Raw genomic sequence first — 23,997 nt, 5'->3', positions numbered from 1 at the left:
CTTCTCCAGGGCAGTTTCTTCTCCAAGGTCTGTGCGCCTCTGTACATGTGTCTGGTGTCCAGTCCCATCGGTGTCCTGTTCTCTTTCGTTCACACGCATTTCCTGAGCTGGTTAATAACAGTGTCTCCGTCAACTTAGTCACTTGTATGAGAAGTAGGGAGTCGTCTTTGAGGCCCCTGTGGGTTTTGTCGGTTCTAGCTGGGGCCTCGTGGAGGTGGAGGTTTAGGATGAGGATGGACATTTTGATATGTGCTTGGCATCAGTCCACCTGGAACCTCTGGCTGGGGCACCAGGTGTGTGGGCCTCTGATGTGCCAGGGTTTGCCTTCATCAGCACCGGTGTCTTGGGGGAGCTGTAGGTAATCCTGAGAGGGCCCCGGAATCCTGGACCCCATGCTGAGCCTGGCGACTGGAGTTGAAGAGCTTGGCCTGCCAGGCTTGGCCTGCAGGCTCCTTTTCTCAGGAGTTTATGAAGACTAAGATGCTAATGCACTCAACAGGCCTTTCCAGATGGCTGGGTGGGATCCCCTCCCAGCAGCTCCTGGGGAGAGCACCCAAAGGAGGGAAGGGCTGGAGCCCTGAGGCCTCAGAGCACTACCCCAGCACCTGGCACTTTCTGGGTCTTTGCTGTAGGAAAACTATACTTCTTTTAGCCTTTTCTTGGCCTGTAGAGTCACGCTGCCTGACATTCACTAGCTCTGTGACCATAATAAGTGACAAAAGCACTGTAGGCCTCAGTTTCCTCATCTGTGAAATGGGGAAACTAACAATACCTGACGTATAGGGTTGTTGATGGTGCGCGGAAGGCGTTTAGAATAGTGCCTGGTGCAGAGCAAGCCCAGCAAATGCTGGCTGTTGTGATTCGCGTCATTCCTTTGTTCGTTCGTTCGCTCGGCAAACATTTAGTCTTGGACTTGCCACGTGCCAGGCCCTGCTCCGAATGTGGCAGCACAGGAGTGAGCATAATGGCTGAGGTTTGTGGCTTCGTGAATCTTACGTGGGGGGGACACGTGGTAAAAGTAAACCACACACATCACTGTTCGGTTATCATATTTTAAATTTTTAATTAATTAATTAATTAATTTATGGCTGCATTGGGTCTTTGTTGCTGCGTGCGGGCTTTCTCTAGCTGTGGCGAGCGGGGTCTACTCTTCGTTGCGGTGCACGGGCTTCTCATTGCAGTGGCTTCTCTTGTTGCGGAGCACGGGCTCTAGGCGCACAGGCTTCAGTAGTTGTGGTACGCAGGCTCAGTAGTTGTGGCTCGCGGGCTCTAGAGCGCAGGCTCAGTAGTTGTGGCGCATGGGCTTAGTTGCTCCGTGGCATGTGGGATCTTCCCGGACCAGGGCTTGTACCTGTGTCCCCTGCATTGGCAGGCGGATTCTTAACCACTGCGCCACCAGGGAAGCCCTGTTTGGTTATCATTGTGGAGACTGTATAAAGTGGAGCACAGACCCAGCAAGAGAGCAGTGAGGCCGGCTAATCTGGGCGCCAGGCCGGGCCCTGCAGGCCTGTGCAGCACCCAGGGAGGTGGGAGGGAAGGAAGGGGCAGCTCTGGTCACTCTGTCCCCCTGGCACTTCCTCCATCGGGGACATGCCCATCTTTAAGAAGCCTCTTTGCAGGGGGCAAGGAGCATCTGCTGTCTGGTCCTGGCCTTGGGCTCAGGTGCTCTGGTGGGGGCTGTGGCTGTCCCCTCAGCCTGCAGTGCTGCCTTCCCTGTGGTCCCAGAGGGTGGGCTCCAGGGCCGCTGGGGATGGGGGCCCCTCTGCTGTGTGCGTAGTTGCCAGGTGAAGCCGGGAGACTGCCTGGCTGCGAGGAGCACCTGGGCGAGGGGGTGGGTTGGGGAAGGAAGGCTTCACTGAGGGCGGGATACTGGCTGGAGACACAGTTTCCTGCAGGAAGAGCACATGGTGGTCGGCTCCCTAGGACCCCCACCATCAGACCTCTGAGTGGGTCCGCCTGGACCTGCCTGGTGACACTGGCTCCTGTTGGGTGGCCTCATGGGTGTCTGTAGACAGGTTGGCTTGGCCTTCTGCTCGGCCACTGTGGGTGGCGATTGAGCAAGGCCTGTGCGGGGGTTGGCACCGGTGTACCTGGGGAGGATCGGGGTGAGATCAGGAGCCCTGAGTTGGCTTTACCCTGAGAGCTTTGTCCTGGGCTGTGTCCCTGCCTGTGACACGGGTACCATGTGGCCACCCCCTCTGGCTGGGAGCAGCATCAGGCAGCGGCCCAGGTCCTCCCATAGAGCCACCTCTGCGTTTGGCAGATGGGGCTGATGCTTGGAGAGGATGGAACCTGTGGGGACATTTCTGGGCTGCAGGACAGGCAGCAGGACAAATAGGGAGGGGGCGGGCGGAGAAGGGTGACCCCTGGGCGTTGCAAGCCTGCCATGCCGAGCCCCCTCCCACGGCCGCCTTGGGGCTGTGATGAAGTGTGAACCCCCCTGTGAGGCGTCCTACCTGGGAGCAGGCTCCTCTCTCGGCGGTACCCCCCAGCCAGATGTGTGTCCCACCGCCCCGGTCCCCGGCGAGCCGCAGACAGCGATCCCAGCCCTGGGGGCGGGGGGAGAATTTCTCACTTGGAGCAGAAGTCCGAAGCTGGTGCTGGTGACATACAGCCCCTGTGAAGGCGTGTGGAAGAGGATGGGACTCCTGCCTCTCCGATTTAGAAGCACCGACCCCCACCGTCAACTCCTAGAACAGGCGGCCCAGCAGGGCCCTGTGGGGAAGGAGAGGGCGAGGAGAGGGCAGCCCCATCACCGGCGGGACCAGCTGCCACCAGCCTGTGGGGACAAGGGCTCCCCACCAGGGACGCGGGCCTGGGCTCAAGATGGCGGCCTGCGGAGAGAAAGTGCCAGGGTTTCCTCTGGCTGGTCCGGACATCCTTGCTGGGAGATGACGGGCTGCTTCCACGGCCAGACAGCACGGGGGGTGTTCAACAACCTCAGGCCTGAGTGGGGGCGTCTGGGCCTCAGCTGTCCTTCAGTTGTACAGCTGGCTGGTGGGCACTCATGGGCACAGTGGGTTCTTTCCAATCCATCTCTACCAGCAGCGTCTTCATTTTTGTCGTAACATAACAGCTCGTTGAGATATAATCCCCATCCCATACAATTCACCCATTGAGCGCGTGCGTCAGTGGTTCTTCACAATGTTGAAAAGCCGTCATCGTTACCTAGTTCCAGAGCAGGTTTATCACCCAAAAGGAAATCCCATGGTCATGATGGCGCAGCCCCTGGCAGCCACGCACCTACTCTCTGTCTCTATGGATTTGCCTCTTCTGGACATTTCATTTAAATGGACTCATACCATATGTGGCCTTTCACGTCTGGCTTCTTTCATTGTGCATAATGTTTTCAAGGTTCATCTGTTGTAGCCTGTCAGGACATCAGTGCTTTTTTTTTTAATTTTTTTTTTTTTCGGAGTATGGTTAATTTACAATGTTGTGTTCGTTTCTGGTGTACAGCAAAGGGATTCAGTTTTTACACAAATATATTCTTTAGCATATATATATGTTCTTTTTCAGATTCTTTTCCATTTTACTTTATTACAGGGTATCGAATATAGTTCCCTGTGCTCTACGGTATGACCTTGTTGTTTATCTATTTTATTTATTAGCAGTTTGTATCTGCTAATCCCAAACTCTTAATTTATCCCTGCTTCCCTCCCCCACCCTTTCCCCTTTGGTAACCATAAATTTGTTTTCTATGTGTATGGGTCTGTTTCTTTGTTGTAAATAAGTTAGTTCATTGTATCATTTTTTTTAGATTCCATGTAAAAGTGATATCATGATATTTGTCTTTGTCTGACTTACTTCCCTTAGTGTGATAATCTCTAGGTCCATCCACGTTGCTGCAAATGGCATTATTTCATTCTTTTCTTATGGCTGAGGAGTATTCCATTGTATACATATGCCACGTATCCTTTATTCATTCATCTAAGACATCAGTGCTTTTTTTTAACATCTTTATTGGAGTATAATTGCTTTACATTGTTGTGTTAGGTTCTGCTGTTTAACAAAGTGAATCAGCTATACGTATATATATATCCCCATATCCCCTCCCTCTTGCGTCTCCCTCCCATCCTCCCTATCCCACCCCTCTAGGTGGTCAAAAGCACCGAGCTGATCTCCCTGTGCTATGCGGCTGCTTCCCACTAGCTATCTATTTTACATTTGATAGTGTATATATGTCCATGCCACTCTCTCACTTTGTCACAGTTTACCCTTCCCCCTCCCCGTGTACTTAAGTCCATTTGCGTCTTTATTCCTGTCCTACCCTTGGGTTCTTCAGAACCGTTTGTTTTTTTTTTTAGATTCCATATGTATGTGTTAGCATACGGTATTTGTTTTTCTCTTTCTGACTTACTTCACTCTGTATGACAGATTCTAGGTCCATCCACCTCACTGCAAATGAGTTTCACTCAGTTTCATTTCTTTTTATGGCTGAGTAATATTCCATTTATATATGTGCCACATCTTCTTTATCCATTCATCTGTCGATGGACACTTAGGTTGCTGCCATGACCTGGCTATTGTAAACAGTGCTGCAATGAACATTTTGGTACATGACTCTTTTTGAATTATGGTTTTCTCAGGGTATATGCCCAGTAGTGGGATTGCTGGGTCATATGGTAGTTCTGTTTTTAGTTTTTTTTTTATTATTATTCCCGTCTTTTTTTTTTTATTAGTTTCTGCTTTATAACAAAGTGAATCAGTCATACATATACATCTGTTCCCACATCCCTTCCCTCTTGCGTCTCCCTCCCTCCCACCTGTTTTTAGTTTTTTAAGGAACCTCCATACTGTTCTCCATAGTGGCTGTATCAATTCACATTGATAAACCCTCCAACAGTGTAGGAGGGTTCCCTTTTCTCCACACGCTCTCCAGCATTTATTTGTAGATTTTTTGGTGATGGCCATTCTGACCGGTGTAAGGTGATACCTCATTGCAGTTTTGGTTTGCATTTCTCTAATTACGTCAGTGCTTTTCATGGCTCATATTCCATTGTGTGGATTTACCACATTGTGTTTATCCTTTCATCTGTGGGTGGACCTTTTAGGTATTTCTCGAATAGCTACTTTGTGCCACTCCCTGGGCTAGGATTGGGGGTACCGCTGAGCGAGCCATGGCCTCGGGTTTGAGGAGATTGTGGGCTAGGAGCTGTGGGGGGGCAGTGCAGGGCAGGCTGGAGGGACCTGCAGAGGACCACGTGGAGCCAGGACAAGAACCTGAGGCCCCTGGTTCCTGGCCTCGAAGCCTTCAGGGGGCGCTGCACCTCATTTTGACTGCAGGATGACCGTGTCACCTATTGTCCAAACTGCAGCCTTTCTGAGCACCACCTGGGTTCTGTTAATAATTAGGCCGGATACCGGAAAAATTGAAAGCAGGGACTCAAAACAGACACATGTCCACCCATGTTCATAGCAATATCATGCATCATAGTCAAAAGGTGAAAACCACTTAAGCGTACATGGACAGATGAATGGATAAACAATGAAGTACTATTTAGACGTAAAAAGGAATGAAACTGTGACACAGGCTGCAACAGGGAGGAACCTCGGGGACATTATGCTCAGTGAAAGAAGCCCGACACGAAAGGACAAATACAGCATGACTCAACTTTTATGAGGTTCCCAGTGGAGCCTGATTCACAGAGACAGAACGTAGAACAGAGGCTATAGGGGGAGGGGGGAGTTAGTGTTGGATGGGCTCAGAGCTTCTGTCCAGGATGACGAAGGCATTTGGAGGTGGGTAGTGGTGGTGGTTACGTGCCATCCTGAATGTATTTAATGACGCGGACTCAAACACTTAACATGGTTGAAATGGTCAAGGTTGTATGTTGTGTCTGTTACTGCGGTAAAGAAAGTGATTAGGAAGTGGAGGGAAGGCGTAAACTGGCGTGTTAAGGTCACCCCCACCCCACCCCCAACCCCAGGTGGTCACTTGGGCTTTTCTTCCCCAGAGGAGGGTGGTGCTGTGGTGGGCAGGGATGTTGCCCTGGGCCTGGGAGCCTGGGGAGAGAGCGACTGACCCAGAGTGGCCGACCCCGTGGAGCAGGGGTGAGGCTGCCCCAGGGGTCACCACCCCCACCGCAAACCTACATTACCTCCTCAGAGTGTGGCTCTGGGAAGGAGGGGATACGGTGGGCCAGGACCGCCCCCCCACACCCCTGCCATCCCCTTTCCCAAGGGGTTCCCAAGTAGGAGCAGTGAAAAGTAGCAGCAGCTCGTGCTGTGTGACCTTGGATAAGTTACTTAACTTCTCTGAGCGTGAGTTTTCCACATTTAAAGACCAGGGCTCCCTCTTGCTCTACTTTCCTGAAGTGAGAGTCACCTTGGACATAAATGTGAAACCTCTTATTTTTCTGTTAAGAACTTCCCTTTCCTATTAATAGCATTTGATGAAGTTTGGGTGTGAAACAAAAACAGGTAACAGGGCCATGGGGAAGAAGGTGAGGCCTCAGCCGCAGGCAGGTCACTGGAGGAGGTGGATTGGACACAGGTCTTGGGGGGCGGGTCAGGAGGTGGCGTCTGGCCTTCGTGGAGGGTCTGCAGGCAGCCTGGGGCAGCACAGCCCTCCTCCCTGTGCCCCCCACCCCACGCTGAAGGGAGACTCCTAAGACCCCATTCATTCAGGAGTATTGGTTGAGTGTCCCCTCCTTGTAGGTCTCTGGAGGCTCAGTGGGGATCCATACATGTCACTGCCATAGTCACTGGAGCTCACGGTCTGTGGGGGGACATGGATGTTAATCAAATATCACAGGAGTGAATGTGAAGTTACAGGGCTGATTAAATTCAGTGAAGGTCTCAGGTTGGCCAGACTGCTTCCAATGCATTTCAGAAAAAAATCACTCTGGGGACCTCAGTTTCCTCATTTGCAAAATGAGTAGGTTGGACAAGAATTCTGTGCTGTCCAGTATAGTTGCCGTATGCCATGTGTCATTCTTTATTTGAAATTAATTAAAATAAAATAAAAAATTCTGATCCTCCGTTGGACCAGATGTATTTCAAGCATGCCAGTCTCGTGTGAAAACAGTTGGTGATTCTGCAAAAAATTAAACATACGATTACCATTTGACCCAGCAATCCCACTTCTGGGTTTACACCCGAAAGGTTTGAAAGCAGGGTCTCGAGGAGATATTTGTACACCCATGTTCCCAGCAGCACTATTCACAGAAGCTGAAACATAGAAGCAACCCAAGTATCCATCAAGGAATGAATGGGAAGGCAAACGGTGGTCCATCCATACGGTGGAATATTACTCAGCCCTCAAAAGGAAGGAAATCCTGACACGTGCTACAACATGGATGAACCTTGAGGGCATTTAGCTCAGTGAAACAAGCCAGTCACAAAGAGACAAATACTGTATGAGTCCACTTAATATGAGCTACCCAGAGTAGTTACATTCACAGAGACAGAAAGTAGAATGGGGACTGGGGAGTTCGTGCTTAATGAGGACAGTTTCAGTTTTGCAAGATGAGTTGAGGGCTTCCCTGGTGGCACAGTGGTTGAGAGTCCGCCTGCCGATGCAGGGGACATGGGTTCATGCCCCAGTCCGGGAAGATCCCACATGCCGCGGAGCGGATAGGCCCGTGAGCCATGGGCGCTGAGCCTGCGCTTCCGGAGCCTGTGCTCCGCAACGGGAGAGGCCACAACAGTGAGAGGCCCGCGTACCGCAAAAAAAAAAAAAAAAAAAGATGAGAGCTTGGGTGCACAACATGAATGGACTTAACACTCCTGATCTGCACACTTAAAATTGGTTAAGATGGTACATTTTGTGTTATGCATATTCTATCACAATTTTTGAAAAGTCACACGTGGCTGCCACACTGGATGGTACTGGAGTCGCCAGTCTCTGCCGTCCCATCCAGCCGGCTGGAGCCCCAGGGGCCTGCAAGGGTCACAGCGTCTCTGGGAGAGCCTCTACTCTCGCCCGTGGGGTCCTGAAGGCAGACCCCAAAGCCTCCTGGCTGGGTGGGCATAGAGGGAGGGTCCCATGTCTGCGGGCCATCTGGGTGGGCACAATTGGGGTTGCCCACCAGGGGGCCTCCCAGAGGAGGAAGGACCTTGTAGGAATGTACCCTCACCTGTGCAAAAGGCCAGGCCTTTCCCTCAGCGGGAGGGATGGTGCTTGTCATGTTTTTATGATTATTTCTCAAGCAGGGCCCTGGTGGGCAGGATGTTTGCTTTGGTTTGAGTTTCTGCAGTGGATGTTGGTGCCTGTGGAGGGGCCGGCTGGAGTCTCTCTCGCTCTGCTGCTCCCAGGGCCCGTGGAGGGAAGTGAGGGGGTTCAGGGGACGCCCCCCACCCACCCCCGCCGTGCTGCTCGGGAGGGGGTGAGGGATGGAGGGAGATGTAGGGGTGGGGGGGGCTGGCCCAGTCCCGGGCAGAATGGCTCCCAGACCCACAGACAGATGGAAGCAATTTTCGGTCACGTGGGGCAGGGCTGAACTGCCGTCCTGAAAGACAAGGCCCCATGTCTGTCTCCAGGAAACAGCCCCAAAGCCACACGTTCAGGCCAGATGCAGCTCTGGTCTTTGTTTATTTAAAGATGCCGGAGCCCGGGGCAGAGTGTTTCTGAAGAGGGAAGGGAGGCACAAGCCTTCCGGGCCATGCAGGGAGGAGGGGGTCCTTGCCTCCTGGGCCCTTTGCCTTTCCCTGGCCTAGGGCGGTAGTGGGGGTGGACCTGGAACCGAAGCCTCAAGCATCAGCCTGTTGTTAGGAGAGATGTGTGGGCCCCCTGGCAACCCCTGGCACTTTTATATGCATTATGTTACTTGCTCAGCACCCCCATTCTGTGAAGCAGGAATGGCTGTGCTTGGTCAAGGGCAGAGGAGATGGGGAAGTTACTGGCTGACTTGAGGATGAACCAGCAACACCCCAATTTCTCGGATTTGTAAGCAAACGGTGCCTGTCATCTTTCCTGTCTTACTGGCCTGGGCCTGGGCGTGGGAGGTGAGGGTGCTGGCCCCCATCTCGGCTCCCTCTGACGCTCCTGAAGACAGATATGGCTGCAGAGGTGCGAGCTTGGGGACCGGGTAGAGTCCGGTTTTTTCCCCAGGAAGTGGAAAGGCAGTTTATCTGAAAGCTCAGCCAGTGACCTTCCTGACCTGGCGACCTGTGTCCTGCTGCTTCCTGGGGCAGGGTCGGAGGGGGTGGGCAGGAGGGCATGTTTGGGACGGCTGCTTGCCCACCCTGGCGGTGGGGCACGCCCCCAGGAGCATGGGGCACCCAGAGCCGATGCCCAGGGAACCAACAGCCTCTCCCCAAGGGCTGGCGGGAGGGGCTCGCGGGGCCGGGGGAGGCATCTGGACTCGCTGTGTGGTCGCTTCCCATGAGCTCAGGGTGCCCCAGGAGGAGAGACGGTGATCCTTCTTGGGAGGTAGGATGAAGCCGAAAATCCTCCTTAGTGGGAAGAGCTTGGACCCAAGGGGGCAGGGAAGGGGAGCTGGGGTGCCAGCCGGGGAGGGTGTGGCCTGGGCATGTGCCACGTCGGGGGCTCAGTGGGACGCGGCAAAGTGCTCCAGCCGGACCCTGGTGGGGAACCTGCACCGTCCTGAGTGCCCTGACCAGCCCTGCTGGCCGGGTGCACCTCAGGTCCCCACTGGGGGCCTTCTGGGTGGCATGCCCCCACCCCCGGATCTCGAACCTGGGCATGTGGATTCTTGAGGGCAGCCCGGGAAGAAAGGAGGAAGGCTCTAACCTATAGACCGCAGAAGCTTGAGGTATTTCGAGCAGCTCAGCCACGTCTGCCTGTCCGCAGATATGAAAGCAAAACCTCCTCCTGGCCTGTGGGTGTGAGGCCCACAGGTGCTGGGCGGCCAGAGAGAAGACGGCCACCTGGATCCAGTCCAAGGAGGGGAGGCGGGGGCAGTGCCCCCAGGTGCTGCCCGGGGCCCTCTCCTTCCTGCCATCTCCCAGGAACGCTGGGCCCGGAGCTACACTGCACCCAGGCCCTCCTGCCTCGAAAGAACGCCCCTCGTCCCAGCACTCCCGCCGCCCCAGGGCTATTGGCTGGTAGCTGGGACTGAGCCAGTGCCGGCCCCCTCCATCCTTCCTTCAGAGGGCTGTCCTCTCCTTTGTCCTGGCTCATGGGTTCACCCAAACACTGGCTGTTTGACCCCCAAGGCCCCTTTGGCCGTCAGGCTGCAGCAGGTGTTGGGGCCAAAAGTGAAGGAGATGGGGGGGCCCACCTGGGTGCCCCGGGCACAGGGCAGGAGGGTGGGGGGCAAAGAGCGCTCCCCGCCGTGCTCAGGCTAGTTCTCCTGGGTGCAGCTCAGGTGAGACAGAGGAGGGTTCAGGGGTCAGCCCTGCCCTGGAGCCTAGCGGAGGGCCCCAGCCTAGGCAGGGCTGGTGGCTTGAGAACTGGAGTGAGGCTCTGTGGGCCAAGCTGAGTGGCTGCAGGACAACTTGGGCCTCCGGCTCCAGCTCCGGGGCGTTTCTCAGGGGTCTCCCGGGCAGCTGAGCCTCAGTTTCCCCACCTGAGGATGTGGGGGCTTAGCAGACGCCTGCACGTGCCCCCTGTGACCCCCTAACGCGCCCGCTCCTCGTCCCGCAGCCACCGAGGCAGGTCCCGGCAGCGTTGGCGACATGGCCGACACCCCCAGAGACGCCGGGCTCAAGCAGCCGCCCGCGCAGAGGAATGAGAAGGCCCCCGTGGACTTCGGCTACGTGGGGATCGACTCCATCCTGGAGCAGATGCGCAGGAAGGCCATGAAGCAGGGCTTTGAGTTCAACATCATGGTGGTCGGTGAGTCCCCGGTCCCCACCACTGCTCAGCTTGCCCCCGGGCCTGAGCTCGGTGGGGACACAAAACCATTGGGCAGAAGGGGAGATGGATGAGGAGAAGGGCCAGTCCTCGGGCTGGTAAACAGCTCAGGCCAGGGATTCCTGATGCCACCCTCTGGGGGATCCACACTTTTCCTTGAAAGGTTATCAAAGTTGGAAAATCAGTGTGATTCAATTTTTAAAAATAACGTTGGTTACCATGGCCTAAGGCCAGCTCAGCGCAGAGGCAAAGCGATTGGGGCTCCAAGTCTGGAGTGTGTGAGCCTGTGTGCATGCATGTGCGGGTGCGTGCATGTGTGTGCACATGTGCATGGTGCTGAGGTGTGCCTGGTGCATAGTAGGCATCTTATAAGCGTCAGTGGCCATTGCTGCTATTAACCCCTGATGTTGGAAGGTCCTGGCTGGGGCCCTGGAGCTGGACTGCTGCTTCTAATCCTCAGTCTGGACTTGGCCTCAGTTTTTCTCATCTGTCTGATAGGCTAATGACGGCACCTGGTTGTGAAGGTTAAACTGCCGCTCTTAGGACAGTGCCTGGGGCACAGCGAGGGCTGCATGGGCGGGACGTGGGGCAGCAGCAGCCAGGCAGACCCTAGGTTCAGGGTGATGTAGAGCAGGAGGGGCCTTCCAGTCACGACTGAGTCCAGGTCCCCTCCCTGTTGTGTCCTCTCCCCTCGTCCCTCTTGCTGTAGGAGGGGACTGTGGGTGACGTGAGGTTTGGGCTCACAACCAGGCCAGAATCGCTTCTGGGGCCACACCGGGGGGCGGCTGATGCCCCGGGGGCTCACTGGCCCCGCGGCCCCTCAGCTGCCAGGTCTGTTGATGTGGGCACTGGTCAGCGCTGTCCCTGCCCTTGGCCCACCATCCGGGGGCCCGGTCAGGCCTCCTGTGCCAGGAAGAACTGCAGCAGTGGCCTTTATGGAGCCTGGCGGTCACTTGGCTGCAGGCTGTGTGTGCTGAATGTGCCGACTCTTCAACTGAGATGATCCTGGGAGGCGGGGAGCCCGGCCCCCAGGGCTTTGGACTGGAGCCCCACAGTGTGGGCAGCCCGGCCCCGGGGGATGCAGACCCTCCATCCTGAGGTCCCAGGGTGGGGGGCTCTGTAGGGCTTTTCCTTCAAACCCCACGTCGATCCCAGTATGCCCAACAGCTAAGAGTGGAGCTGCACTGGAGGGGCCAGCCCCCCACTTTGCCTCTGCATCTCAGCTTTGCATCTCAGCTCCTCCCGGGCACCCCGGGACCTCGCATGGGGCAGTTTGACCATCCCTGTGGTCAGAAGGCGAGGGGTCCGTGTCCTGCTCTGCCACAACGCACTGTGAGAGCTCGGCCACCACCCAGGCACCCTCCTGCCTCCTGACCTCCCCCTGACCCACCCCCAACCAAGGTGTGCTGGGGGGCGACGCCCAGGCATCACTGCATCGCAGGGCCGTGACCTGCCCTCTCTGGAGCGCCACGCCAAGCAGCCCCGTTCTCTCCCCAGGGCAGAGCGGCTTGGGAAAGTCCACCTTGATCAACACCCTCTTCAAATCCAAGATCAGCCGGAAGTCAGTGCAGCCCACCTCAGAGGAACGCATCCCTAAGACCATCGAGATCAAGTCCATCACACACGGTGAGTGCCAGGCGGGGGCTGGGGAGAGGGATGCCCTGTCGGGTACCTCAGGTCCCCTGAGTTGGTGACCCTCGGCAACACCTCTGGGCACGTTGAGACTCAGGGTGAAGGGTGAGGGGTTGGGGCTGCTCTCCAGGACCCCTGCGGGCCCTGGTCAGAGCCCCTTGGAGATAGCCGAGTTTTCCACCAAAAATCGTGGGCAGGGGGTGCCCAGAATAAGTGTCATCAGCTTTGCTGGACTTTACTGCTGCAGGCTGGCATCACCCTGGGGGCGCTCCAAGTGGGCTTCTTTGGGGCAGGGTGGTCAGGGAGCCTGGGTCTCCCCCTGAGCTCGGTGTGGGGCTGGGATTCTGTGCAGATATTGAGGAGAAGGGCGTCCGCATGAAGCTGACGGTCATCGACACGCCGGGGTTCGGGGACCACATCAACAATGAGAACTGGTGAGGGGCTCCGGGGGCCGCTTCCCGGGGTGGAAGAGCCCTAATGGGGCTGCTGGGAATCTCGCCCTTCCCCCCGACCCCTGAGGTCAAAGGTCAGCATGGGAGGCTAGCGCGGGTCTCTGCCCTGCTCAGAATGTCGGACGCCTCCACACGTGTACGGGCGTTGGGCTGGGACTTGGGGAATTACGGACCTGCGGGTGGGGACGGGGGCCTGCCCCCCAGCTTGGGTGGTGGGGGTCCCGCGTGCAGGCTGACTGGGGCCTCTCCATGCAGCTGGCAGCCCATCATGAAGTTCATCAATGACCAGTACGAGAAGTACCTGCAGGAGGAGGTCAACATCAACCGGAAGAAGCGCATCCCAGACACGCGCGTCCACTGCTGCCTGTACTTCATCCCCGCCACCGGCCACTCGTAGGTGCACACAGCCGAGGCCCGGGGCTGGGCTGCCCTGAGTGCAGAAGGGCTGGGTGGGCCGTGGTCGGCAGCCTGTGTGCCCCAGTCTCCCTCTGCCCCCATACCACGTCCCACCCACTTGTCCACCACCCAGCTTGCCTGGGAGGGTGGAGGACCAGGCGGGCCCAGGATGGTTCGGGGCCTGGACTTGCCTTCTCAGGCTGGCCGTTCGGGTAGGCCTGGCAGGCGGGTTAAGACTCCGGCTGTGTGTCCTTAGCACTCACCTGCTCTTCCAGGGTGGCTGCCGGTCCCTAAGGGGGGTGATGATGATGTGATAACAGTCCCCGGCGGGGACCACCAGGAGGGTTTAAAGCACAGAGAACGGGCTTGGCCCCTGGCAGGGCTGGATGAGGGCTGTCGGTCGAGGCCACCTTGGTGAGAGCTGTTTTCTCCTGCGGGTTCTGTCTGCAGCTAGAGGAGCACGCACAGGTCAGCGAGGCTGGCCTGCGGTGGGTGCCCTGGAGCAGGGGTGGGGGGGTGTCTCCTTGCCTCCTTTGAGCAGGGGTGGTGTCCCCTGTGAGGGCAGCTGGGCTCTTGATGGCCTCGTAGACCCCTTGTCCTTGGTTCCCTGTGGGTCTGTCTGCACCAGATACCTTGGTGCCTTTCTACCCGCTGGTGGACACCCTCCAGCGTGGGTGGACGGAGAGGGAGAGCTGGGGCCCGGCGCCCTGCTGGTCACCACAGCCTGAGGCTCTGGCTCTTTCTGGCTGTTCTACCCTGGGTTCTACTCAGAGCAGGGCGCCCAGGGGTTGGGGGCCTCAGCCCCGCAGGCACGTCCAGGAAGGAGCCCGGCAGGAGGCGGCAGGCCGAGTCCCCGAGCTGCCCGCAGCGAGGGTCCGCTCAGGGGCGAGCAGGCCCGGCACCAGAGCAGGGACCATGGCCGAGCTTCTCCCTCTGGGGGACGGCGGGCTCAGCCATGGGCCCCACGGCAGCTGGTCCAGCTGGTCCAGGCTTTGCTCCACTGAGGCCGACGCTGGGAAGCAGAGCCGGCCGGCGAGCTGAGGGTGGGCACTGCTGCTTCCGCAGGGACCCAGCTGGGCACTGTGCCGTCCCCTCTCTCGGGTCCCGGGCCCGTGGGGCTGGGGCGGCCCCTCGCCCTCCTGTTCGGACTTCCTCCCGGAACCCGCCTCAGCCCCACCCCATGTCTGCGACTGACCGACCCTTGTCGGGGGAGGAGAGCAGACGTACCTCTGCTCCTGGTGGGAATGTGGTGCCCGCCATTCGGGGGTCCTGCGGCCCTGCCCACACACCCGCTGAGAAGAGGTTTCGAGTCGGTGGGGGGCAGGGAGGGGCTGGAGGGTAAGCCTCTCTCCACGTCAGATCTCAGGCGCACTGGAGCCTGTGGGCGGGGGGCTGGGACCACCCCAGAGAGCAGCCTCCCAGCCCGGCCCAGGAGGGGGGGCCGAGCGAGCTCCCATCCCTCCTTCCTCTCCCCCGTATCGAGGACCCACGGCACGATGGCCACCTGAGCCGGTGGCAGCGGCAGCGCTTCTCCGAGTGGACACACTTGGGGCTTTGGGAACTCGTGCACGGGGGTGCTCGGAGCAGGCCTGCCCCTCCGTCCCCTGCTGCCCGGGCTCCGTGTGTCCCAGGAGCCCGTTTCCTTTTTCTGTCCCTCGCTCCTGGCTTGGCTGGAACCCTCACCCCACAGCCTTGACCTTGTCGGCGTGCACCCACCTGGCAGCCCCTGCAGGCACCCCAAGGGCCTCCCTCAGCTCCATCCAGGCTGGAGTAGGCCCCCTTCCCTCGTTCCTGCCCCCCGTTTCCCACGTCCCTCCAGCCACACCCTCATCCATGTCCTTGTGCTCCAGCCTCAGGCCCCTGGACATCGAGTTCATGAAGCGCCTGAGCAAAGTGGTCAACATTGTCCCAGTCATCGCCAAGGCTGACACGCTGACCCTGGAGGAGAGGGTCTACTTCAAACAGCGGGTAGGGCTCCATCTCTGCCCAGCCCCCGGCCCCCTGCCCCTCTGTGGGAGCGAGGCGGGTGAGGGGCAGTCAGACAAAACATGCCAGGTTTTTATTAGGTGGAAGAGATGGTCTGAAAGGGACGGTCTCCACCAGGGGACAGCTGGCCGCTTTCTTCTCTGCCACTGTCCCACTTTGGGCTGCTGTCCAAGCAGGAGGGTGAGCCCTGGGCCGCTTCTTCCTAACAGGGCCGCATGTCCTGGGGGACTTGAAAAACCCAGGTGCCTGGGACCCCGCAGAGCCTCCGCCTCAGTGGGTGTGAGCAAGGAGGCCCCTCAGTCTAATCCCCAAAGCTCCGCCCCCCCCGCCCCCCCCACCAAACCGCCACGCGGGCCTCCGCTCACAGCCCAGGTGCCAGGGATTCTCCCAGCATGCTCAGGGGAGGACGGTGCCCTGGTAATGGGTGTGTCTGGAGGAAAAAGGAATGAGAAAGCTCCCAAAGCTGCACCCAGGCATTTGCGCTCAGGGCAGAAATGACAGCTGTTCACCGGGATGTTATCACTGAACACCATCCATATGGGTAGCTGTCGCTGCAAAGGGTGGTAATGGTTTAACACAAGCAGGTGCACCTGTGCAGGATGGTGAGCTGCAGTGAGTGGCTTTCCAGGTAGAGCTCAGGGAGGGGAGGATTCGGCAAGCCTGAGTGAGTTTCTTCAGAGAGGGACAGAGACCCTGGTCCCTTGGGCGGCTGCCGTCTCTCCTGGCAGGCAGGTCTGCAGCTGCCCCTCCTCCACTCGGGAGGCACAAGAACTGGAGAGTAGCAGTGTCACCAGCCCCCCCAGAGCCCACCCCTGATCCCGAGCCTGGGGCCACTCACTTCGTGGAGGTTGCGGCATGAGCAGATCCCCCAAAGCTGGGTTTGTCCAGCTTGCTGCGTGGACGGTGCCCGCATCTCTCCCCTCTGGACCCCCAGATCACCGCAGACCTGCTGTCCAACGGCATTGATGTGTACCCCCAGAAGGAGTTTGACGAGGACTCAGAGGACCGGCTGGTGAACGAGAAATTCCGAGTGAGTGGACCGACCAGGATGCTGTTCCCAGAGGCCTCTCACTTCCTGCTAGAGGACATGGGTGGGGGTCTTCCCACCCCGTCCAGGGTGTCTGGGGAAACGGGTGGGAAGGCCTTGAGCCATGAGAATGTTATTTTCTGGGCTAGGAGGAGTCGGTGCCAGTGTCCAGGCCAGGGGTCTTAGTGCTGGGGGCCTGCACTCCGGGCAGCTCCACCCAGGGGCCCAGGGGAGTGGACTGGCCTTTGCACGCTCACGTGACCCATGCTGCCTGCCCTTCCCCCAGGAAATGATCCCGTTTGCCGTGGTGGGCAGTGACCATGAGTACCAAGTGAACGGGAAGAGGATCCTTGGAAGGAAAACCAAATGGGGCACCATTGAAGGTAATCGCTGAGCTGATGTCTGGGGCCTCCAGACAGGTCAGAATAAAAGCTGCTTCTGCTGACTGGGAGCTGCGTTCATCTATTGCCATGGCGAGGGGTCCCATGGTTCCCGCTCGGCTGGGGGGAAATGAGGGGGCAAGTGGCTCGTGTGGGGCCCACAGCCATTAGCTGACGGAGCTGCGCCTCCACTCCCATCTCCCATGGGCGGGGAAATATCCAGGGAGGAAGGAGGTATGACGGGCACTGTCAAGTTCTAGGTCCTGGTGCTGGGGTTTCACAGGCGTGCTGTGTGACCCTGGACAAATCACCCCGCCTCTCTGGGCCTAGGAAAGGGCTGGGCTTTAGCTCTGTCCAGCTGAGAGCCAGATGCCCCCCCCACTTCCCACCCCCAGAAGTCCCTGGGACCCCCGTCTTAGTGTTCTGGGGCTGCTCTGACAAACCAGCACAGTCTGGGTGGCTTAAAACAGAAGTTTATCCTCTGAGTTTTGGAGGCCCCGAGGGAGAATCTGTTCCCTGCCGCCCTCCTGGTGGCTGCCCGCTGTCCTTGGCATCCCTTGGCTTGTAGGCGCATCACTGCAATCTCTGCTCTGTCTTCACACAGCCTTCCTCTGTGTGCCTGTGTCTTTCTTTCCCTCTTCTTTTTTTTTTTGGGGGGGGGGGTACGTGGGCCTCTCACTGTTGTGGCCTCTCCCGTTGCGGAGCACAGGCTCCGGACGCACAGGCTCAGCGGCCATGGCTTATGGGCCCAGCCGCTCCGCCGCATGTGGGATCTTCCCAGACCGGGGCACGAACCCGTGTGCTCTGCATCGGCAGGCGGACTCCCAACCACCGCGCCACCAGGGAAGCCCTCTTTCCCTCTTCTTATAAGAACACTTGTCACTGGCCTTAGGGCCCACCCTAAATCCAGGATGACCCCCTCTTGAGATCCTTACTTTATTTATACCTTCAAAGACTTTTTCCAAATAGGGTCCCATTCACAAGTGCCCAGGGTTGGGAGTTGTTTGGGGGACACAATCCAACCCACTACAGTGGCCATGACCCTGGGTGGGGTGGACCTGGGCATTTCTTTACCCCCCCTCTGTTCTGTTCTCCCTCTTTAGAACAGAGTAAAATAGGCCACTTTGCTCCTTGTTCACTTGGCTGAAAGGCCCAGCGTAGAGAAGGAAGCAGAAAATCCAGCAGTTGCTTTCAGCTCCAGCTGCTGCCACCCCAACCCATGCCCAGCTCACGACCTTGGGCATGTCCCTGCATCCCCCAGGGCCCCTGCTTTCACCATCCATAAAGTGGGTACCATGTGCCAAGAGCTTAATAAAATGAGAGAATGTCTCAGGGACCATTGGAGCTTTTGGGGAGGCAGATACTTTTATTTATTTTTTTTCGGTACGCGGGCCTCTCACTGCTGTGGCCTCTCCCGTTGCGGAGCACGGGCTCTGGACGCGCAGGCTCAGTGGCCATGGCTCACTGGCCCAGCCGCTCCGCGGCATGTGGGATCTTCCCAGACCGGGGCACGAACCTGTGTCCCCTGCATCGGCAGGCGGACTCTCGACCACTGCGCCACCAGGAAGCCCGGAAGCAGATACTTTTAAGTAACGGATATAAGGAAAACTGATATAATGGAGCACTCCCAGGCTGGCTCATTTCACCTGGAGTAATTGTTAAATTCCTCTACCTCCCTGACCCTCCTGGGCGGTCTCAATTAGGCTTCACCCTGGGCTCATCCCGCCTTGGGTCCACCTCTTCCGTTTCCTCTCTTCCTGAAAGCTTGCTGTTTAGGAACCTTTTTGTGAAGGTATGTTGTGGAGGGTGGAGAAGTTCGGGATAAGAAAGGGCCAATGCGGGGTGGTGGGGGGACTTCCCTGGTGGTCCAGTAGTTCTCTGCGCTTCCACTGCAGGGTGCTCGGGTTCAATCCCTGGTGGGGAACTAAGATCACGCACGCAGCCCCAAAAAATTAAAAAAATAAAAAAGAAAGGGCCAGTGGGGACCTGGGAGGGGCAGGGAAGGGCAGCCTGGCAGCTGGCAGGCCTCTGCTGCCCCCTGGTGGCCAACTAGGTCCCTGCAGGCAGCCGGTAAAGGAAATTGTCGGAAATGAGCGAGGCTGGTTTTTTGTGTCCCCCTCTCCTGCTCTGGCCCGGATACCACGCATTGAATGACCTGTGCGTTGTTGTGGTGCCACCAGCTCACGCTGAGGGTGGTGATGAGAAACAGCCCCATGGAACCTGTAAAGACAGTGGTGGGGTGGTGGTTCTCACATCCCAGCAGCCTTCATGAGGCCCTGGAGGGAATTTCTGCCCTATCTTAGAATAGTTGAACTTCCTCAGGACCTGGTGGACATTTTTTTTTTTTTTTTTTGATCTCTGAGACCTTGTGAATTGGGAGCTGGCCAGAGAGCTGGCCACTCTGTGCTGGCCCTCAGCCAGAGTTATTAAGTGCTTCTCCTCATCCCCACCCCCACCAGTCCTAGTTCTTTGTTCTTCCTCTGACTTGGTGTACACCGGCGTCCTGAGGTACTTTACTCATCCTTGGAAGCCTCCTGAAATGTTTTAAGAGGTAGGCAGGTGTCATAAAGCACACAGTTAACTCATTTAATTCTCTCATGTCCCTGAGAGGTGGATGGCATTATTATCCCCATTTTACAGATAAGGAAACTGAGGGTCAGAGAGGCCAGAATAACTTACCTAAGCCAGGAAGCGACAGAAACGCACTCATTCCAGGTTCAGAGCTCAGTTCTTCCCGCTAGCTCTCACTGCTTCTCCAAGTTAGATTAAAAGGCTGCGTGAGAGTCAGCCGGCAGAAGGTTCTAGTGTGGGCACAGCCCTGCGGGGGTGGGGGAGAAAGGAGGGCAGGGGTGTGGAGGGCAGAGCCCAGGCAAGAGGCGAGTGAAATCGAATCAGGAGCACTGGAGGCCCTGCCTACTGGCTCATCAACCCTTTAAGCTTCAGAAAGGCCCTGCTGCTCTGGGCTGGGGAAGCCTGGACCAGGGAGCCAGGCCTCACGGGCTGTGGAACCCAGGCAGATCTCTTTTGCTCTCTGAGCCCCATCTCCCTACAAGCACAGAAGAGGAACCTTAGTTGCTATCCTGTAGGGTGTGTGAAGGTCAGATTAAGTCCCCCGGGCTGGACGCCTCCACAGAACAGCAGAGAATAGCCTGTCCTTCTGCCTGCTCTGCCCACCTTCCTCAGTCCAAGTGATGCCACTCAACACCCTTTAAAAGGTGTGCTAGCACCTGCTGACCACACAGCAGGCAGAGTGTTCCCACGTAGTTCTGGACTGTGGCAGTAACTGCCACCAGCTTCAGCCCCAAGGCATTACCTGCATGCTCCAGGGTACCCGTGGGGACCTGGGGACCCCTCCCTGCCCTCTTCCCATGTCCCCAGAGCTATCCGCTGCTCTGCAGCTTGTCAGCCTGGGAGGCTCTCGTGTGTCCTCGTGTGCACCTTCCCCAGGCAGCGTACGGCTCAGTTTTGCTGGTTCTTGAGCTCAGTGTAAACAGTCACCCCCGGTGCCTGGTCTGTACACGGGTGTCCTTGTGTGTGTCCTGAGCACGTGGGGGAGAAGTCCCAGCCCTAATTCCTGCCTCATTCCGTTCCCAGCCCCCCTCTCGTCTTCAGTTCTCCTCTGGGACATCCCCCGGTCCCCCCGGCATAGCAGCCGCCCCACCACCACCACCTTCTTAGCCTAGCTCTCTCCCCCGCGGCCGTCTTGGCCGGGTTACGGTGCCATCTCCCTGCTAGAGCAGAACCCTCCGGAGGGCAGGAGCCAAGGTGCCCACTGCTCGCCTGTGCGCGGTGGACCCCTCCTCCACTTGCCTGCCCAGCGTTGCGGGGAAGGGGCTTTGCCTGACGTTAAAGCCCCTTCTGTTTCTCCGCAGTCGAGAACACCACGCACTGTGAGTTTGCTTACCTGCGGGACCTCCTCATCAGGTGAGAGCCGGGCTGGTGCTGACAGCGCCGGAGGGGCCTCCATCAGGGCCGAGGGAGGGGTGGGAGCGGGCGGAGGTCTTGAGCAGCAGCAGCCGGCATGCCCCACCCATCTGCCTGCCTTCCCGGGAGGGACCTCGGAGGCCCATTTTCTAAAACACCTTCTTGGAAATGAAGCAAGAAGTGAAATTCCTTTCTACTTCTACTTGAAAAGGGTTGAGTCTGCATCACCGCAGCCTGAGCCCATTAGATTCAGGGCCCCCGGAGGTCTCGTACGCTGGGCGTATGTTGGGAGTCCCCAGCTCCCATCCCACCAGCGTCCTCTGACCTGGTGGAGGCCCCTCTTCAGTTTCCTTGAGCCCAGGCAAGGAGTAGCCCATCCTCCGCCCATTCGCTAGGGTGCCAGGTGGGTGGGTCTGGGCCTGGGCAGGTGAACAGAGAAGGTAGGGGCTCCCACCAGGGTACCAGGGGCTTACAGCTTCTCAGCCAGCAGGACGGATGCTAGGGAAATATCAATAGGAGGGACGGGACCATCTCTCGTGGCCTCCAGGTTGGGGGGCTCTGGCTTCCAGGAGCAGCCCTGCCATGCTGGAACGCCTGGCTGAGGAAGGACGCCCACCTTGGGCCCTTTGGACACGTCCTTTCCAAATCTCTCCTGCTGAGCTGCAGAGAAGGCAAAGTTGAACACAGGACTAGCGGGGTGCCAGCACCCCCAACCCCGGCCACCTGCCGCAAGCCGCTGCCCCTTACCTGCCAGCACACCTGGCTGCCGGCCTGGCTCTTCTAAACTGGAGCGAGGACACTCCAGCCCTGCGCACTGCCCGGGGGCCTCTGCACTCAGCCCTGGTCCTTGGACTGGCCACTGGGTTGACACAGAGAAAGGGGGACATGTTAGAACACATGGTCCCAAGAGAGCTGGGGTTGCCCTGGAGACCCCACACGCACACCCCTGCCCAGGCTTGGTCTGTCTTGGTGGGGCTAAAGCGCCCCACTGGGGGACCCCCGAGGAGCCAAGCAGTGGGGATTGGGGGTGTGGAGGGCAGGCCGAGTGAGCAGGGCCAGCCTCCTGCCCTCGCCCGTGACCCTCCTTGAGACCCACCCCCCGGCCTCTCCCAGGACACACATGCAGAACATCAAGGACATCACCAGCACCATCCACTTCGAAGCCTATCGCGTGAAGCGTCTGCATGAGGGCAGCAGCGCTGTGGCCAATGGTGTCGAGGAGAAGGCGCCAGAAGCCCAGGAGATGTAGACACCGCCTGTCCCGGGACCCCGCCCCGAGTCTTTTCCGTCTCCCCCCACCCTCCCCCCACCCACCTGCCCCGTTTTATTTTATATAATTTTCTCCATGTGTCCTCCATCTCCGCCCCTTTACACCTGCCAAGTAACAAGATGACGAGTGCCCTCTGAGTATGTTTGTCATTAGACCGCTGACTACGGGGACCCGGGCTGGGGGGGTCCTCGGAGTGGAGGCCGGCTCTCTGGCCGTCCCTGAGGTCCAGGAGGGGCGGGAGGACCACTGACTCAGTCCTGACCCTGCCCCGGGGCCAGAGGAGTGGCCTCCAGCTCTTGGTGCCCCTCGGACACAGCCTCTGCGGCGTGGCAGGGTGGTGCCCGTGGGAGGATGGAGCCATCCTCGTGGACCTGGAGCCCCTGCCTGCCCCTGCCTCCCCACGTGGCCCCCGTAACTCAGAGCACCCCACCCCGCCCCTAGGGGAGAGCAGTTCATTCCACGAGACCCAAGTTGCCAATTGCTTAGATGCGGCAAGGCCATTGGCTGCTGCCCGCCCACCTGCCTGCGCGCCTGTCCTGAAGCAGGAAGTGCCTTTATCTCAGCCGTCCTCGCGAGCCAGCAGCTCTCCCCGCTGTCCCCTTGGGCGAGAAATTGGGACAAGTCGGAGAGAGGGAGGTGTGTCTTCATCTCCCCTCATGTCCCCACCCCCACTGGGATTTGATTGAGGATTCAAAGGAAGGGAAAAGATGCACCCCACCCGCCTGGTTTTTGGGAAGGTCCGAGTGAGTGAGTCTGGAGCAGAAGCTAAGGGAGGAAGTGCTGGCAGGTGCCCGAAGGCAGTGGGGGGCCACGGGGACCATGGCTGGGGACGCTCAGAGTGGCCCTTGTGGCCTTGGTGGTTGCCCTGCCTCACCCCGTGTGACTGGGGAAGCCTGTGTCTGTCTGTCTGTTTAGACATCCATTGGGCCCAAGATGCTCTGGTTAAGTGAATGCCCAGTTGGGCACCCCAGATGCACACTCAGCCCTCCCAGCCCAGGCCGTGCTGATGCCGCCACCAGGGAGGTGGGAGGCCAGGGAAGCCTGACTTTATGTTGCCCTAAGTTTGCCTGGGCCTCTGTTCACCACCCCCACCCCCACCCCGGAGCCCATCATAACGACCCCCAGAGAGGGATTGGCCAGGGGTCAGGTGTGCACGGCCCACTGCTGGGCTGCAGAGCGGGCTTCACGTCTGCACGGCCATCTGCACACCCTTGGCTTGGTGAGAAATGTGGTGGGAGGGGTGGGTGCAGACTGACCTGGCATGTGCGTGCGTGCGTGCGTGTGCACGCGTGCGCGTGCGCGCAAGTGTCATCGCTTTGCGTGTTCGCTCCCTCCCCACCCAAGAGAGGAAGGACCCCTTAGCGAAACAGTTTACTTGCCGACTTGCCATTTTTGCCAAAACCAAGATGTTGAAGGACGCGTCTGTCTCCAGCGTCGGGGTCCCGCTTCCGTCCCGGGATGCCTTCGCTTTCCTTCTCTGTAGCCAGATTTTGAAACATTGTTAGTTTCCCTGGGATCTGTTCCACAGTGGCCTTTCGCTATGTGCCTCTTGAGAAATTCGTCTCTTTTTGTATAAATAACAAAGTGTTGAAAATGTATTTCCTGAAATAAATGTTCCAAATGCAAACCCGGAAGGCTCTGGAGTGGGGATTTTTTTCTCTTTTCTGACCCCGGAAGTGCAGATGAATGTGAAGATAGCGTGAAAGTGATCTCTGGGGAACTGTTTAATCTCCTTTCGCGGGGGAAGAAAGGTTTCAGGGACTTAGAAGCACTGATTTAAGGGGATGATTGAAAAGAGAACAGAGAATCTTAATTTATTCATTGCAAGGAGGCTTTGCAGGGTTTCCACAGGGCAGTGCTGTGAGCTGCTTCTATTACTGTATCCCTGGAAATGTTTTTCATGTTAAAATTGAAATCTGTTGCAGTGAGCTCTATGAGCTGGTCGATATTTAACAATAATTTCATACCAATTTATTCCAAGAGAACTTGGCCCCCAAAAGGCTAGAATATAAGAGGCTGCCATGCGAGGTTTGCTCTGCATCCCGAGAGCCGGGGAGTGAGGCCGGGGGTCCGGGTCCAGATTCTTAGCTGTGCGCAGGCCTCACCAGCCCCTTTCTCCCTCCTGGCGGGGTGGCCTGGGGCTGTTGTCACAAATCACCACAAACTGG

At 57.9% G+C, this 23,997-nt stretch overlaps 1 protein-coding gene across 3 annotated transcripts in view; it reads left to right on the top strand.

Moving 5' to 3' along the window:
- The window catches only part of SEPTIN9 (septin 9), a 165,211-nt gene extending 141,753 nt beyond the window's left edge, over positions 1-23,458 (top strand). For all 3 annotated transcript variants that reach the window (XM_082604003.1, XM_082604005.1, XM_082604004.1), the window contains 9 exons: positions 10,553-10,744; positions 12,260-12,388; positions 12,747-12,828; positions 13,102-13,239; positions 15,093-15,210; positions 16,163-16,258; positions 16,542-16,638; positions 20,508-20,559; positions 21,673-23,458. In XM_082604003.1, coding sequence (XP_082460129.1) covers positions 10,553-10,744; positions 12,260-12,388; positions 12,747-12,828; positions 13,102-13,239; positions 15,093-15,210; positions 16,163-16,258; positions 16,542-16,638; positions 20,508-20,559; positions 21,673-21,808 — 1,040 coding nt within the window. In that variant the 3' untranslated portion in view covers positions 21,809-23,458. The remainder of the gene's footprint in view (positions 1-10,552; positions 10,745-12,259; positions 12,389-12,746; positions 12,829-13,101; positions 13,240-15,092; positions 15,211-16,162; positions 16,259-16,541; positions 16,639-20,507; positions 20,560-21,672) is intronic.
- Positions 23,459-23,997: the final 539 nt, after the last annotated feature.

Source organism: Mesoplodon mirus (genome assembly GCF_964341445.2).
Source record: "Mesoplodon mirus genome assembly, chromosome: 18".
Lineage (NCBI taxonomy): Eukaryota > Metazoa > Chordata > Mammalia > Artiodactyla > Ziphiidae > Mesoplodon > Mesoplodon mirus.
The sequence above is the reverse complement of the archived record's forward strand: the minus strand, read 5'-3'. Positions and strand labels throughout refer to the sequence as shown.